Source organism: Delphinapterus leucas, chromosome 6 (assembly GCF_059928025.1).
Source record: "Delphinapterus leucas isolate spDelLeu-1000000601 "Yukka" chromosome 6, BTC_Dleu_Yukka2, whole genome shotgun sequence".
NCBI lineage: Eukaryota > Metazoa > Chordata > Mammalia > Artiodactyla > Monodontidae > Delphinapterus > Delphinapterus leucas.
The window spans coordinates 15,785,649-15,802,117 of record NC_143134.1 but is presented as its reverse complement, the minus strand read 5'-3'; the positions used below and the strand labels follow the sequence as shown (position 1 = coordinate 15,802,117).

At 40.4% G+C, this 16,469-nt stretch overlaps 1 protein-coding gene across 1 annotated transcript in view; it reads left to right on the top strand.

Annotated features, from left to right (window-relative positions):
* The first annotated feature begins 1,035 nt into the window (after positions 1 to 1,035).
* The window catches only part of MTMR9 (myotubularin related protein 9), a 107,573-nt gene continuing 92,139 nt past the window's right edge, over positions 1,036 to 16,469 (top strand). The window contains exons 1-2 of the mRNA XM_022594924.3: positions 1,036 to 2,087; positions 15,192 to 15,300. Of these exons, the coding sequence (XP_022450632.2) occupies positions 1,906 to 2,087; positions 15,192 to 15,300 (291 nt within the window). The 5' untranslated portion in view covers positions 1,036 to 1,905. The remainder of the gene's footprint in view (positions 2,088 to 15,191; positions 15,301 to 16,469) is intronic.

The window sequence follows — 16,469 nt, the reverse complement described above, 5'->3', positions numbered from 1 at the left end:
TACCTTCTCCATAAAACATTCCCTAATTCTTCATTCTAGAAGTCAATTCTCCCCTACACAATTGGTAATTGTTATAATGAACCACATGGTGGAAGGACAACAAAAATTCCAAAATTAGGGCTTTCCTGGTGGCGCAGTGGTTGAGAGTCCGCCTGCCGATGCAGGGGACGCGGGTTCGTGCCCCGGTCAGAGCGGAGTGGCTGGGCCCGTGAGCCATGGCCGCTGAGCCTGCGCGTCCGGAGCCTGTACTCCGCAACGGGAGAGACCACTGCAGTGAGAGGCCCCGCGTAACGCTAAAAAAAAAAAAAAAAGAAAAATTCCAAAATTAAAAACAAAACTTTATAAATCGTTTCCGCTCATTCTTTCTTCTCTGATGGTTCTTGTTTTTCTATTGTAGACAATCAACATAAAACTGGGCTCTCAGCTGTAACAATCTCAAAAAGGGCTTTGTTTTAAGAAAGAAAACGTTTTAGGAAGGACAAGGACAGAAGCAGGGACACGTGTTGGGTGATCTGATGAGAATTCAGGCAATTTATTTTGTCTTTGCTCTGAGAATTAAGCCAAGTCGCTGTTCTTAAGGTTCTAGATGGTGAAGATTTCAAAGGTTAATGAAGTGACAGTAGACCGGGTCTTAAACCCTTGCATATTTCCCCTCTAATGCCCTATTTTAGTATGAAAATGTTACTTTAAAAGGGGAGGGCGACACCAGGTAAATTTCTGGCATAGTTAAGGTGTCTGGAAGTAGTTCAGTTGGATTGTATTTAATGGGAAGGCCGTGCGGTGGTGACCAAGGCCCAATTCCTTGAATTTCATAGACCTAGACTGAAGCCAGTTCTGCTACATAAACTGTGTTTTAGCGCGTCACTTGAGTTTCCGCAAAGCATAGGACTGGTCACTTCCTCTTCGGTGCACTGTACGTATTTCTACCTAGGTCCCTTTCATAGATGTTTGTATGCTTTTCCTCTTTCTTGTTCCAGGTCACAGCACCTTGGCGCTCGCCCTCTGGGCGTCTGCGGCGTCCGGCCGTGCCCCTCCCTTACACCTGGCGCTTCTGTGTGGTCACAATCACCGCCTCAATCCCATGAGTCATCTCTTCACGGCCAATGGATAAAAATCGCCAAAAGTTACGGCAGCCCCACGCTCTGAAGAGGGATTACTGCTCAAGTGGAGGGAGGCAGGTCAGGGATCTCTTTTCGTCGTCCCTTTTTCCCCAGCCTTTTCTCAAACGGAATGTTTTTTTGTTTTGTTTTGTTTTTTACTTTTTTTTTTTTCAAACGGAATGTTTGTAGGGGTGGCGGGTGCGGCGGTTGGCTTGCAGGTAGAGCTTTTTCCTGCTAGGAACACAAATCTTCGATTCCCGCTGTGTTTCCGGAAGCATTCTCATCGGACCTAGGCGGGGACCGACTTCCGGATCGGACTCCCCTGTCTTCCGAGTTTCGAGCCCGCCGCTTCCGCCCGGAGTTGCTTTAGGCTTCGGCTGCGAGTAGCTACTTCCACTAGGAGTCTGTAGCGTCTCGGACGTGGAAAGTGCCCCTGGGTCGGCTTCCTTCTTGTTCCCTCAGCCGGCCCACCCCGAGGCCGGGTCCCCAGGTGGCGGCGGTGGCGGCTGGGCCTGTCGCGGAGCGTTCTCTCTGCCCGAGTCCTGGGCCTGGGGGAACAGAGCGGTGAGTGAGCGACGCCCGGCCTGGCCCAGCCCCGGTCCAGCTCCGGCTTTCCCGGGGCCTGTGACGCTGGCCACAGGCCTCGCCGCGCCCACCCCAGCCTGGGGCGGGGCACGACCTCCCCGCCCGCGTCCCCGCCCCTCCTGCCTGCCCAGCGCCTGGGCATTCCCTTCAGCCCAGCGGCGGCGTAACCGTCTCGCTCCTCCGGGACTCGGCAGTCCCCTGGTTCCGGCCGCTGGGGAACATGGAGTTTGCGGAGCTGATTAAGACGCCACGGGTGGACAATGTGGTGCTGCACCGGCCTTTCTACCCGGCCGTCGAGGGGACCTTGTGTCTTACTGGCCACCACCTGATCCTGTCCTCCCGGCAGGACAACACGGAGGAGCTGTGGCTCCTCCATTCAAACATCGACGCCATCGACAAGCGGTGAGTGCCTATCCCACCCCTTATTCCGCGGGGAACCTGGGGTCCTCAGGTGCAGGTCTGCGGAAACGCGTCCCATCGCCCAACCAGCTAGCAGATCGAGCCCCCTCTGGCCTAGATTGAGGATTTGAGTTTTAGAAAGCAGGAAACCATCCAAATGAGATCCCTGGTTTCCATTCAGTTTGGCTGGGTTATCACGTGGTTGTTATCGTGATTATCATTTTTGGTACATAACACCATGTGGGGGGATATGCAACGTTTTCTTTTAAAATTTCTTTTCCTTGCACCATCATATTCCCTGAATGTTAATTGTCCATCAAGGTTTATGAAGTTGTGATTGAATGTGATTTAGGTAAAGTCTTTACTTGCCACTTTCGAGTATGTAGACTTTAGTATGTAGTGTCTAAATTCCACAAAACCTTTTCCCCTCCTCTCAAAAATGTTCAGTTTATCATATTTCTCCTTATTTCTTACCTTCTGGGTCATCAATTTAAGACTTCCCATTATGGGAGATTATAATGTCTTTTATTTATTTTTACTCTGTTTGGCTTTTGGAAAGGACAGAGTAGGCTCTTAAACAAAGGTATTAATTAATTAACCTCTTAATTTGCACCCCAGACTCTGTCTTTCCAGGGTAGTGCCTTAGAGACAAAAAGTTATACTTCCTTTGCAGTCAGAATTATCATTTCCCCAATGGCTTTGTACTTACTCTAGCCAGAAGAAGGTAAATTGGTTATCCAGTGAACACTAAAGTATAAATGAATGACAACAGTTTTTTCTATTACCTCTCAAGAGAATTTGGGTACAGTATTAAGAAGATTCCTAGAGAGGTTATGCCTTAAAAGAAAATACTTTGTAATAGTAGAAGTTAAACAAAACGGGTGAAGTGGTGGTAAATTTATTTTTTCAAGCAGAGGGCTCCTATTAGATTCCTGAGATCACCTTCTCCTGTGTAAAAGTTTTCAGCTGTTACTTATCTAGCAATATTCAGTTTAACCATTTCACTCTGCCACCCCTTTCACAGGTTCTTCTGTTAATCCCACAATGAGAAGTAATTCCCCTCACCTTGAAATCCTATAGCTCTTTAATTATACCTCTTTCATAAGTATATTTTACAATCTGTATTTTGATAGTTACGTATATGTTAGCTCCTTGAAGCCAGGACACAAATTTGGTTAATTTTTATCTCCTTCAAAACTGTGGCATGGGCAGATAGGCACATAGGAAATAAAAGGATTAACCACTGAATGGTCAGTGTGCCGTAGAATACAAATTAGAGTTTCTTCATGCCACCAGCTCTTTTCTTTCTTCCTTACCTCTTTCTGTGGTTGCTTTTCACTCTCTCATTTCATCGTATTTACCTAGCATTTACTACATGCTGGGCCTGGTTGGGCTAAACCAAGTATTTAAGATAAGCACTTTTTAATCTGTTAGGGGAGAAATGACAGACTGTACACATTTATCTTTTTCCTGGGAAGCAGCATGATGTAATGGAAAGAGCTAGCTAGCTAATGGTCAGATCAGAGTTTGTTGAGTTGTTGCTTTCAAAAGAGTTACTTCCATGTGGCTCCTATATGCTGAGCTCTGTCTGGGCTGTGCAGATGCGGTGGTGACTAAGACAGATGAGGAGCTTATGTACTAGTGGAGGAGATGGACATTCGCATAAGTCAACAAATAAATATATAACGACGTCAGGTAATAAATGCCAGGAAGGAAAATAAAGGAAGATGTTAGGATAGAGAGTGCCTGGAGTCAGTTCAAGAAGACAAGTGACGTTTGAATTAATGAAGGGAGGAAGCCTGCAGTGTGAATATTGGAGGAAGGAGCGTTCCAGCCAAAGGGAATGCAAAGGCAGAGACTTGAGACAGGACCATGCCTGGCTTGTAGGAGGAAGAACAAAGAGGCAGGTGTGGCAGGAGGGCAGTGAGCACGGGGTAGAAGCTAGGGGGGGACTAGGGAGACGTCAGAAACGTGGTTGGAGGGATAAGCAGGGGCCAGATGGTGTAGGGCCTGTTACGCCATTGGGATGGTTTTCATGGGAAGCCTTGGAGAGTTGAAAGCGTGGAAGTAGCAATCGCTAGACTTCTAGAAGATGATTCTGGTAGCTGGCAGAAAATGGATTGTAGAAGGGCAGTGATTTGTTAGCAAATCATTAAAAAATTTTTCCCCTTTCTGTGGATTGCCTGTGAATTTCCTTGGTGTTTCTTTCTTTCTTTTCTTCTTCTTTTTTTTTTTTTTGTGGTGTGCGGGCCTCTCACTGTTGTGGCCTCTCCCGTTGCGGAGCACAGGCTCCGGACCCTCTCCTGTTGCGGAGCACAGGCTCCGGACGCGCAGGCTCAGCGGCCATGGCTCACGGGCCCAGCCGCTGCGCGGCATGTGGGATCTTCCTGGACCGGGGCACGAACCCGTGTCCCCTGCATCGGCAGGCGGACTCTCAACCACTGCGCCACCAGGGAAGCCCCCCTTGGTGTTTCTTTATCTGGTGATTTTTTTTTTTTTTTTTTGGCACCAGTTCCTTATATACTCTCTAGGTATTAATTCTTTGCTTAGACATTGCAGATATCTTCTCCATATCTCTCACCCATTTGTTAACTTTTGTGTGGTGCCCTTTGTGGAACAGAAGTCCTAATTTTAATACAAAATTCATTGATACTTTATGGTTTGTGCTTTTTAAGTCTTAAGAAGTCCTTCCTTATCCCAAAATTACTAGGATATTCTCCTACTTTTCTTCCATATTAGCTTTATAGTTTTACCCTTCATTTTTATGTCTTTAATTCATTTGGATTCTACCTTTGTTTCAAGTGGGATAAGAATCCAACTTTGTTTTTCTTCATGTAGCAAGCTAGTTTTCCTAAAACCATCATCTAACAACCCATCCTTGACTGATTTATCATATATCAGGTGATTTTATATATATGTATATATAATATATACAGCTTTTGCTGTGCCCCGTAAGTTTTGTAATGTCACTTTTTTGGTCTGTGTTTTATAATTTCCCTTGTGATTTCTTCTTTGATCCATTGGTTGTTTAAAAGTGTATTAATTTCCATAATTTGGTGAATTTCTCAATTTTACTTTTGTTACTGATTTCTAACTTCATCCCATGTGGTCAGAGAAGATACTTTGTATGATATCTTCTTTTTTTTTTTTTTTTTTTTTTTTGGCTGCACCTAGCGGTATGCGGGATCTTAGTTCCCATACCAGGGATCTAACCCATACCCCCTGCAGTGGAAGCTCAGAGTCTTAACCACTGGACTGCCAGGGAGGTCTCTATATCTGTCTTTTTAAATCTGTCGAGACTTGATTTGTGGCCTAACATACAGTCTATCCTGAAAATTGTTCCATGTGTACTTGAGAAGAATGTGTATCCTATTGTTGTTGGGTAGCGTGTTTATGTCTGTTAGGTCTAGTTAGTTTATTGTATTAAGTCCTCTGTTTCCATATGTATATCTGTTTGGTGGGGTATTAAAGTCTCCAACTATTATTGTAGAACTGTCTATTTCTCCTTTCACTTCGGTCAGATTTTGCTTCAAATATTTTGATTGTCGTAGGATGTGTAAATGTTTATAATTGTTACACCTTCTTGCTGTGTTGAACCTTTTATTAATAGATAATGTCCTTTGTCTCTCATAACCATTTTTGATTTATAGACTATTTTGTCTAATACTAGTAAAACCTTCTTTGCTGTCTTTTGGTTACTGTTTGCTTGGAATATCTTTTTCCTCCATCCCTTCAATTTCAACTTGTGTCTTTGGATCTCAAGTGAGTCTCCTGTGAGACAGACTATAGTTGGATCATATGTTTTTTTTTTTTTGTTTGTTTGCGGTACGCGGACCTCTCATTGTTGTGGCCTCTCCCGTTGCGGAGCACAGGCTCCGGACATGCAGGCTCAGTGACCATGGCTCACGGGCCTAGCCGCTCCGCAGCATGTGGGATCTTCCTGGACCGGGGCACGAACCCGTGTCCCCTGCATCGGCAGGCGGACTCTCAACCACTGTGCCACCAGGGAAGCCCGGATCATATGTTTTTATCCATTCTGCCAATGTCTCTCCTTTGACAGTTTAATCCGTTTACATTTAAAGTAATTATTGGTAAGGAGGGACTTACTTCTGTCATTGTGCTGTTTGTTCTCTATATGCCTTAAAGCTTTTCTGTCCCTCATTTCCTTCATTATTGTCTTCTTTTGCACAGTTGATTTTATTGTGATGAAATGTTTAAAATTTTTTCTCATTTACTGTTGTGTATATTCTGTAGCTGTTTTCTTTGTGGTTACCATGGGGATTAAATTTAACATCCTAAAGTTATAATACTCTAATTTGAGTTTATACCAGCTTAACTTCAAAAACATACAAAAACTCTACTCCTTTATAGCTCTGTCCCCACTGCTTTCCATTGATGTCATAAAATTACATTTTTATGTATTTGGGCCTGAAAACATAATCTAATAATTCTTTTAAATGTATTAGTCTCTTAAATGATGTAGAAAATAAAATGTGCGTTTACAAACCATTGTTACAATAATACTAGATTTTTAAAAAAATAACTTTATTTATTTTTGGCTGTGTTGGGTCTTCGTTGCTGCACGTGGGCTTTCTCTAGTTGTGGCGAGTGGGGGCTACTCTTCATTGCGGTGTGTGGGCTTTTCATTGTGGTGGCTTCTCTTTGTTGCACGGGCTCTAGGTGTGTGGGCTTCAGTAGTTGTGGCACGTGGACTCAGTAGTTGTGGCTCGCAGGCTCTAGAACACAGGCTCAGTAGTTGTGGCACACGGGCTTAGTTGCTCTGCGGCATGTGGGATCTTCCCAGACCAGGGCTTGAACCCATGTCCCCTGTATTGGCAGGCGGATTCTTACCACTGCGCTACCAGGCAAGTCCCAATACTAGCTTTTATAATTGCCTTTTATTTTACCTTTTTGAGATATTTATTTCTTCATTCAGCTTCGAGTTACTGCCTAGTGTCCTCTCATTTCACCTTGCAGGATTCCCATGAGTATTTCTTGCAGAGCAGGTCTAGTGCTCACAAGCTCCCACAGCTTTTGTTTATCTGGGAATATCTTAATTTCTCCCTCAGTTTTGAAGGACAGTTTTGCTGGATATCAGATTTTAGTTGACAGTTTTTCCTTTCAGCACTTTGAATATATCAGCCCACTGTCTTCTAGCTGCAGAGTTTTTGAGTTCCTGGTGTGGGTCTCTTTGAGTTAATCTTACTTTGAATTCATTGAGGTTTTTGGATGTTTATAGTCATGTCTTTCATCAAATTTGGGAAATTTTCAGCCATTATTTTCTCAAATATCCTCTCTGCCCTTTTCTTTCTCTCTTCTCTTTCTGGGACTCCCACTGTGTGTGTGTTGGTCTGCTTGTTGGTACCTCACAGGTCACTTTTCTTTAATCTTTTTTTCTTTCTGTTTCTCAGACTTGATAACTTCCATTGTCCTGTCTTTAAGTTTGCTGATTCTTTCTTCTGCTTTCTGAGAATCTGCTTTTGAATCCCTCTTGTGAATTTTTGATTTCAGTTCTTATACTTTTCAGCTCCAGAATTTCTTTTTTTTTTTTTATGTTTTCTATCTCTTTATTGATATTTCTGTTTTGTTCACACATTATATTCTTGACTTTCTCCATACCTTCCTTTAGTTCTTTGAGCATCTTTAAGACTGTTAAAGTCTTTGTCTAAGATATCATCTTCCATCAAGTCTTTTTCAGGGACAGTTTCTGTTTATTTTTTACCTTTTGAATGGGCCATGCTTTCCTGATAATTTCTCTGCCTTGTGATTTTTTTTTTTTCTTTGCTCAACACTGGACATTTAGATCTAATAATGTGGTAACTCTGGAAAACAGATTCTCCCTCTTCCCCGGGGTTTGCTGTTTTGGGGGGTTTCTTTTGTCTATTATTTTTGCTTTTTTGACTGCTGTAGGATGTCTATATGCCAAGGATCAGCCTGAGGTGTAAACTTAAGGCTTTCTCAAGTCTTTTCTGAGCCTGGGTATGTGTAGTCACAGTCACTTCCTAATTTTCCTATATATACAGTTGTTTTCAAATGTCCTGATCTTTAATGTCTGGTTCCTGAAAGGGGAAAAGTGAAAAATGAAGAGGAGTGGGAAGAGAGCTGACCCTGTAAATCCACTGAAAGTCACTGACTGGGGGCTGGAGGCAGCTTGCAACAGTGGGAGGAATTGCAACAATGGCTGCCTGCCTCTTTGCACCTCTGTGATCAGAATCAGCAATCTACAATCACAGCACAGACCCCTGATATTTGGAGGACAGGGTCCTGTCTGCCCACCCTGGCTCCTATAAGCTGTGTGCAAGCTGCTCCAGGAACATACACACAGCTGCCTGTCACTTGGGTGGGGGTGGGGAATGGGTAGCTGCTATTTTGCTAAGAGCTGAACATATCCAAAGTTAACTGCAATTTATTATCCAAGTCTTTCCCTGGAAGTTGCAAGCCTTTAATAGACATCAGAGTTCCAAAATAGGTACAGCAAAGAAATTCTGCCAGTGCAATTGTTATCTAGGTGGGAAGACAGATTCCTAATGCTTCTGATTCCACTGTCTTCCAGAATCCTTTCCCTTGTTAAGTTTTGAGGGTTTTTTTTTTTCTAAGTATATTCTGATACAAGTCTTTTATAAAATATAAGATTTGCAAATGTTTTCTCTCAGTCTGTGGCTTGTCTTTTTATTCTCTTTAACTGTGTCTTTCAGAGAGCAAGCATTTAAAATTTTGAAGACATACAGTTTATTAGCTCTTTTATAGACTGGGGTTGTGATAGCTAAGAAATCTTTGCCTAACCAAAGGTCACAAAGATTTTCTCCCATGTTTTCTTCTAGAAGTTTTATAGTTTTAGGTTTAGCTATATGATCCATTTTTAGTTAGTTTTGTATATGGTTCATGTATAGATCCAAATTCTTTTTTTCATATAGGTATCTGATTGTTGTAGCACCATTTCTTGAAAAGTCTGCCTTTTCTTCAATGAATTGTCTTTGCACACCTTTGTCCATATATAAGTGAATATATTTCTAGACTTTCTGCTCTATTCCATTGATCTATTTGATGCCATTGCTGCCACAGTCTTTATTTTTATATTAAGTCTTTAAATTATATAGTGTTAGCTGTCTGATTTTGTTCTTATTCCAAGTTGTTTTGGTTATTTGAGGTCATTTGCATTTCCATATGAATTTTTAAAATATTTATTTATTTATTTATTTTTGGCTGTGCCGTGCAGCTTGCAGGACCTTCCCCGACCAGGGATTGAACCCGCACCCTCATCCGTGAAAGCATGGCATCCTAACCACTGGACCGCCAGGGAATTCCTCCATATGAATTTTAGAATCAGCTTGTCAGTTTCTTTTTAAGAAAGGCCTGTTGTGAGAATTGTGGTGAACCTGTTGATAAGTGAACTTGATGAGAATTAACATAGGATATCATAATATTGAGTCTTCTGACTTACGAACAAATCTCTCTCTCCATTATCTTATTTAGGTCTCAAATTTCTTTCAGCCATGTTTTATAGTTTTCACTCACAGGTCTTTCACATCTTTTGTCAGAATTTCCTCTATGTATTTCATATTTTTTTATGCTATTTCAAGTGATATTTTCCAAATTTCAGTTTCCAGTTACTTGGTTGTTATTAATCATTTATTAAAATTTTAATTTATTTTATTTTTGGTTGCATTCAGTCTTCGTTGCTGTGCATGGGCTTTCTCTAGTTACAGCAAGTGGGGACTACTCTTCGTTGTGGGGCACGGGCTCAGTAGTTGTGGCTCACGGACTCTAGAGCGCAGGCTCAGTAGTTGTGGCGCCTGGGCTTAGTTGCCCTGCATCATGTGGGATCTTCCTGGACCAGGGCTCAAACCCATGTCCCCTGCATTGGCAGGCAGATTCTTAACCATTGCGCCACCAGGGAAGTCCAGTACAATGTTGAGTAGAAGTGGTGAGAGGGAACATCCTTGTATTATTTCTGATCTTAGTGAGAAAGCATTCAGTCTTTCTCATTAAGTATGCTATTAGTGGTAGAGTTTTTTAGTTTTTTAGTTTTTGTAAATGCTCTTATCAGGTGGAAGAAGTTCACTTCTGTTCCTAGTTTGCTGAGAGTTGGGTTGTTTTGTTTCATTTTAAAATCATGAATAGCTGTTGGATTTTGTCAATGCTTTTTCTATATCTATCGAGATAAGCATATTGTTTTTCTTTTTCAGTTTGTTAATATGGTAAATTACTTTGTTAAACCACCCTTGCATTTTGGGGATAAACCCCATTTGCTCGTGATACATTATCCTTTTTATATATTGTTGGATTTAATTTGCTAATGTTTTGTTTAGAAATTTTACATCTATGTCTATGAGGGATATTTGTAGTTTTCTTGTAATGTTTTTGGGTTTTGTATTTGGGAAATGCTGGACTTTAGGTGTGAATTGAGAAGTAATTGCCTCTTCTCAGTTTTCTGGAAGAGTGTGTCTTGACTTAATAGTATTTTTTCCTTAAATGTTTTATAGAATTCATCAGTGAAGCCACCCAGGACTGGAGTTTTCTTTGTGGGGAAGATTTTATTGAAAATTTCAGTTTATTTAGTAGATATAGCTCTAACCAGGTTATTTATTCTTGAATGATCTTTAGTAGTTTGTATCTTCTGAGGAATTTGTCTATATCATTTACCTTGTTGAATTTATTGGCATAAAATTGTTCCTAATATTCCCTTATTATTTTTTAATGTCTGTGGAGTCTGTAGTGATTGTAACCTCTCTCATTTCTGACATCGGTAAATTGTGACTTTCTTTATTCCTGATCAGTCTGGCTAGAATTTTATCACTTTTATTGATCTTTTGAAAGAGTCATTTTTGCTTTCATTGTTTTTCCCTAGAATCTTCTCTTATTTCATTAATTTTTTTTCTTTTTATCTTTATTTAATTTTCTCTGCTTTGGATTTATCTTGCTGTTCTATTTCTAGTATAGTGGAATCTGAGGTCACTAACTTGAGACCCAAATTTTCTTCATTAATTTCCTTCTTTCCTAACGTAGGTGGTCTCCTCAGACTCTCAACCCCACCCAGTTTTCCTCTCCCTTCACTATAACTTGGAAAATCTCAAAACAGTAAATTGGGGCAGTCACTGAACTCACCCATCTCCCAGAGAGCTCTGTTCTTTGTTGTCTGATGTTCAGTGTCTTGAAAACAGTCTTTCCTTATATTTTGCCCAGTTATTTTGATTGTTTCAGGTAGGAGGGTAAATCTGGTCTCTGTTATTCCACTTTTGCCAGAAGTGGAAGTGCCAAGAGTATGAGTTTTCAAAATACATTTCATAAGAGGCATTCCACTGTGTTGTTTAGTTGTGGATATCTGGTGGAATTTTCTTTGCTAGGATTTGACCCATGTTGATAATTTTTGCTTATCCAAATTCACAGTGCAGTGATGTTGGGCATGGGGGTATTTACAGTTGAAGCAGAATTTGGGAAGAGTAGCTGTAAGAGTCGTTTTCCTAAGCTAGGCACAGTATAAATAAAATTATCTGCTTTAGATCAATCTAAGAATTCTTAGTTTAGGGAATACTCAGAAGTATTAATGGGAAAGAATTGGGGCAGTCAGTGGCAAAGCAAAAGAAAAATCAGAGCTATCAGCAAGTGCAGACAAAAAAAAAAAACAACAAGAAAAGGAAGACAAAAATCCCAACTAAGGTAAAATTAAATTTGTTCAAAACTTACTGATACAAAATTTATGATTACACGTGGCATTTACTCTGAAGTTTTCCTTGACTTAGAATAGATATTGCAAGTTAATAGGTTTTAAAGACTGAACAAAAGATACTTATTTTTCAAATCAACTGTTGTAAGTTTGGAAGTAAGTAAAATCTGAAATGAACTGTTTTTCTATGCTTTGGAAATATCTCTACACAAACACTTAATACATTAATTACAGATCTGTTTTTCCTATTATTTGCAGTAAGACCCCTAATAATCTCCATTAAATGAATTGGCCTAGCATGAATTACTTTATATATTTGAAAAAAAATTTAAATACATATATTTAAAATTATTTGTGGCTCACATTTTAATGATGCAGGCTTGATTCTTCCTTAATTAGATTACTAGGGGAGAAGAAAGTTGAATACAGGCACACGGCAGAGGTATTGCAGGTTTAGTTCCAGACCACCTCAGTAAAGCCGATATGGCAATAAAGCAAGTCACATGAATTTTTTGGTTTCCCAATGCATGTAAAAGTTATTATACACTATACTGTAGTTTATTAAGTGTGCAGTAGCATTATATCTAAAACAACAGTGTACATACCTTAATTAAAAAATGCTTTATTGCTAAAAAACGCTGATCATCATCTGAGCCTTCAGTGAGTTGTAATCTTTTTGCTGGTGGAGGGTCTTGCCTCAGTGCTGATGAATGCTGACTGATCAGGGTGATGGGTGCTGAAGGTTGAGGTGGCTGTGAAAATTTCTTAAAATAAGACAGCAGTGAAGTTTGCCGCATTGATTCCTTTCAAGAACGATCTCTCTGTAGCATGTGATGCTGTTTGATAGCATTTTTCGCACAGTAGAACTTCTTTCAAAATCAGTAAACCCTTTCAAACCCTCTTGCTGCTTTATCAACTAAGTTTATGTAATATTCTAAATCCTTTGTTGTCATTTCAACAATCTTCATCAGGTGTAGATTCCATTTCAAGAAAACACTTTGTTCAACTCCTTATCCATTCAAGTTTTATCATGAGACTACAGCAGTTCATTCACACCTTCAGACTCCACTTCTAATTCTAGTTCTCTTGCTATTTCCACCACATCTGCAGTGACTTCCTCCACTGAAATCTTGAACCCCTCAACATTATCCTTGAGGGTTGGAATCAACTTCTTCCAAACTCCTGTTAATGTTAACATTTTGACCGCTTCCCATGAATCATAGATATTCTTAATGGCATCTAGAATGGTGAATCCTTTCCAGAAAGTTTCAATTTACTTTGCCCCGTTCTATCAGAAGAATCACTACGTATTGCAGCTATAGCCTTTTGAAATCTGTTTCTTTTTTAAAAAAATTAACCAATTAATTAATTAATATTTGGCTGCGTCGGGTCTTTGTTGCTGCGTGTGGGCTTTCTCTAGTTGTGGCAAGTGGGGGCTACTCTTCGTTGCGGTGCGCGGGCTTCTCATTGCGGTGGCTTCTCTTGTTGCGGAGCACGGGCTCTAGGCATATGGGCTTCAGTAGTTGTGGCACGCAGGCTCAGTAGTTGTGGCTCACGGGCTTAGTTGCTCCGCAGCATGTGGGATCTTCCCGGACCAGGGCTCGAACCCTTGTCCCCTGCATTGGCAGGTGGATTCTTAACCACTGTGCCACCAGGGAAGTCCCTGAAATATATTTCTTAAATAATAAGATTTGAAAGTCAAAATTACTCCTTGATCCATGGTCTGCAGAATGGGCATTGTGTTAACAGGCATGAAAACAACATTAATGTCATTGTACATCTCCATCAGATAATGGGTGATCACGTGCATTGTCAATGAGCAGTAATATTTTGAAAGGAATCTTTCTGAACAATAGGTCTCAACAGTGAGCTTAAAATACTTAAACCATGTTGTAAACAGATGTGTTGTCATCCAGGCTTTGTTGTTCCATTTATAGAGCACAGGCAGAGTAGATTTAACATAATTCTTAAGGGCCCTAGGAATTTGGGAATGGTATATGAGCATTGGTTTCAGCTTAAAGCCACTAGCCACATTATCCCCTAACAAGAGGGTCCGTCTGTCCTTAGAATCTTTGAAGCCAGGCACTGACTTCTCCTCTCTAGCTACGGAAGTTCTCAGATGGCATCTCCTTCCAATATAAGGCTTTGTCTACCTTGAAAATCTGTTGTTTAGTGCAGCTGCCTTCATGAATTATCTTAGCTAGATCTCCTGGATAACTTGCTGCTTCTTCTACATCAGCACTTGCTGCTTTGCTTTTACTTTTATGTTATGGAGATGGCTTCTTTCCTTAAATCTCATGAACCAACTTGTGCTAGCTTCAGACTTTTCTTTCATAGGTTTCTTGCCTCTCTGCCTTCAGAGAATTAGAGTTAGGGCCTTGCTCTGGATTAGGCTTTGATTTACGGGAATGTTGTGGCTGGTTGATCTTCTATCCAGCCCACTAAAACTTTCTTCATATCAGCAATTAGGCTGTTTTGCTTTCTTATCATTCATGTGTTCACTGGAGTAACACTTTTTTTTTTTTTTTGGGGGGGTGGGTGCGGTTCGCGGGCCTCTCACTGTTGTGGCCTCTCCCGTTGCGGAGCACAGGCTCCAGACGTGCAGGCTCAGCGGCCATGGCTCACGGGCCTAGCCGCTCCGCGGCATGTGGGATCTTTCTGGACCGGGGCACGAACCCGTGTCCCCTGCATCGGCAGGCGGACTCTCAACCACTGCGCCACCAGGGAAGCCCTGGAGTAACACTTTTAATTTCCTTCAAGGACTTTTCCTTTGCATTCACACCTTGCTACCTATTTGTCATAAGAGGTATAACTTTTGGCCTGTCTCGACTTCCTCACTAAGCTTAATCCTTTTTAGCTTTTGATGTTAAAGTGAGATGTGTGACTCTTCCTTTTACTTGAGCTCTTAGAGGGCATTATAGAGTAATTAATTGGCTTAATTTCAATATTTTTGTGTCTAAGGGAATAGGGGGGCCTGAGGAGAGAGAGAGAGATGGGGAAACAGCAGTTGGTGGGGCAGAGGACACACATTTATCAGTTAAGTTCACTGTAGTATATGGGCATGGTTACTGGTGCCCCAAAACAATTAAAATAGTAACATCAAAGATCATTGATCACAGATCACCATAACAAACATAATAACAACAACAATAATAATAATAAAGTTTGAAATATTGTAAGAATTACCGAAATGTGATGCAGAGAGATGAAGTGAGCAAATGCTGTTGGAAAAATGGTGCTGATAGACTTGCTGGACACAGGGTTGCCACAAACATTCAGTCTTTAAAAAACTCAATATCTGCGGTGCTCAGTAAAGTGAAGTGCAATAAAAGAAGGCCTGCCTGTGTAGGCGGCGGTTATAGCCTCCTCTTTTTAAAGAAATAGTCATACACTTTGAGTTGGGAGTATATAGGTCCCTAAGCATAATTTATAATTTTTTATAGGTTTGTGGGACCACTGGGTACCATCATCATAAAATGTAAGGATTTTCGAATTATTCAGTTGGATATCCCTGGAATGGAGGAATGTTTGAATATAGCCAGTTCCATTGAGGTAAGTATTTTGGATGCAAAATGTGATGAAAATAAATAATCATTAAAAGGAACCTTATTTTCTGCTTCACTGTGGCTCTTATGTTTTTTTTTTTTAACATCTTTGTTTATTGGAGTATAATTGCTTTACAATGGTGTGTTAGTTTCTGCTTTATAACAAAGTGAATCAGCTATACATATAAATATATCCCATATCTCCTCCCTCTTGCGTCTCCCTCCCACCCTCCCTATCCCACCCCTCTAGGTGGTCACAGAGCACCGAGCTGATCTCCCTGTGCTATGCGACTGCTTCCCACTAGCTATCTATTTTACATTTGGTAGTATATATAAGTCCATGCCACTCTCTCACTTCGTCCCAGCTTACCCTTCCCCGTCCCTGTGTCCTCAAGTCCATTCTCTACGTCTGAGTCTTTATTCCTTTCCTGCCCCTATATGTTTCTTTTAGATATTTAGTCATGTTTGTGACTCAAATATTGAAGACTGAATGGAAGAGCCTCACCCTCAGTCATTGTTATAGGAATGTAAAAAGATTTTATTGACTTACAGTTTTTAATGCTGCTTATTCTTCTGGGTTTATGGATGTTGTAGCATGTGACAGGAATTCCTTCCCTTTTAAGGCTGAATAATATTCCATTGTGTGTAAATAAATGCTGAGACTTTAAAAACGTTATTTCTTTTGTAAAGCAAGTAATTATCAACAATGATTGTAGTCTTGTTTGTTTTTAGTAAATCTGAATTTCCATAATTATGTTTGCTTAAGACAGGATGTATTTTATATTTACAGAAATGATATTGAATATCTGTTCAGATTAAAAATAATAGAAATTTTACTTGGATAATTTAATATTTAAATTGAAGAGCTCACACTGTTTTCTTTCCCATTTTAAACGATTTTGGTATACCCTCAGATTTTAAGTTGCTTTATTTTAAATCATTGCCACTAAATTATAGCAATTAACTTTATGTTTACAATATTTTCTAGGTAATTATAGAGACACACTGATTTTTTTTTCCTTCTGTCTTTGAGTGACTGATCTGGAGTTTGTATGCAAAATAAATGCTATTGGCTTAACTGTTAAAGGGGGCAGAAAGGCTTAAATCTGTAGGATCTCATTTGGCTTTTAAACAAAAATAGAGAAACAGAGGAACCACTGTTGTGGTACTGAGAAA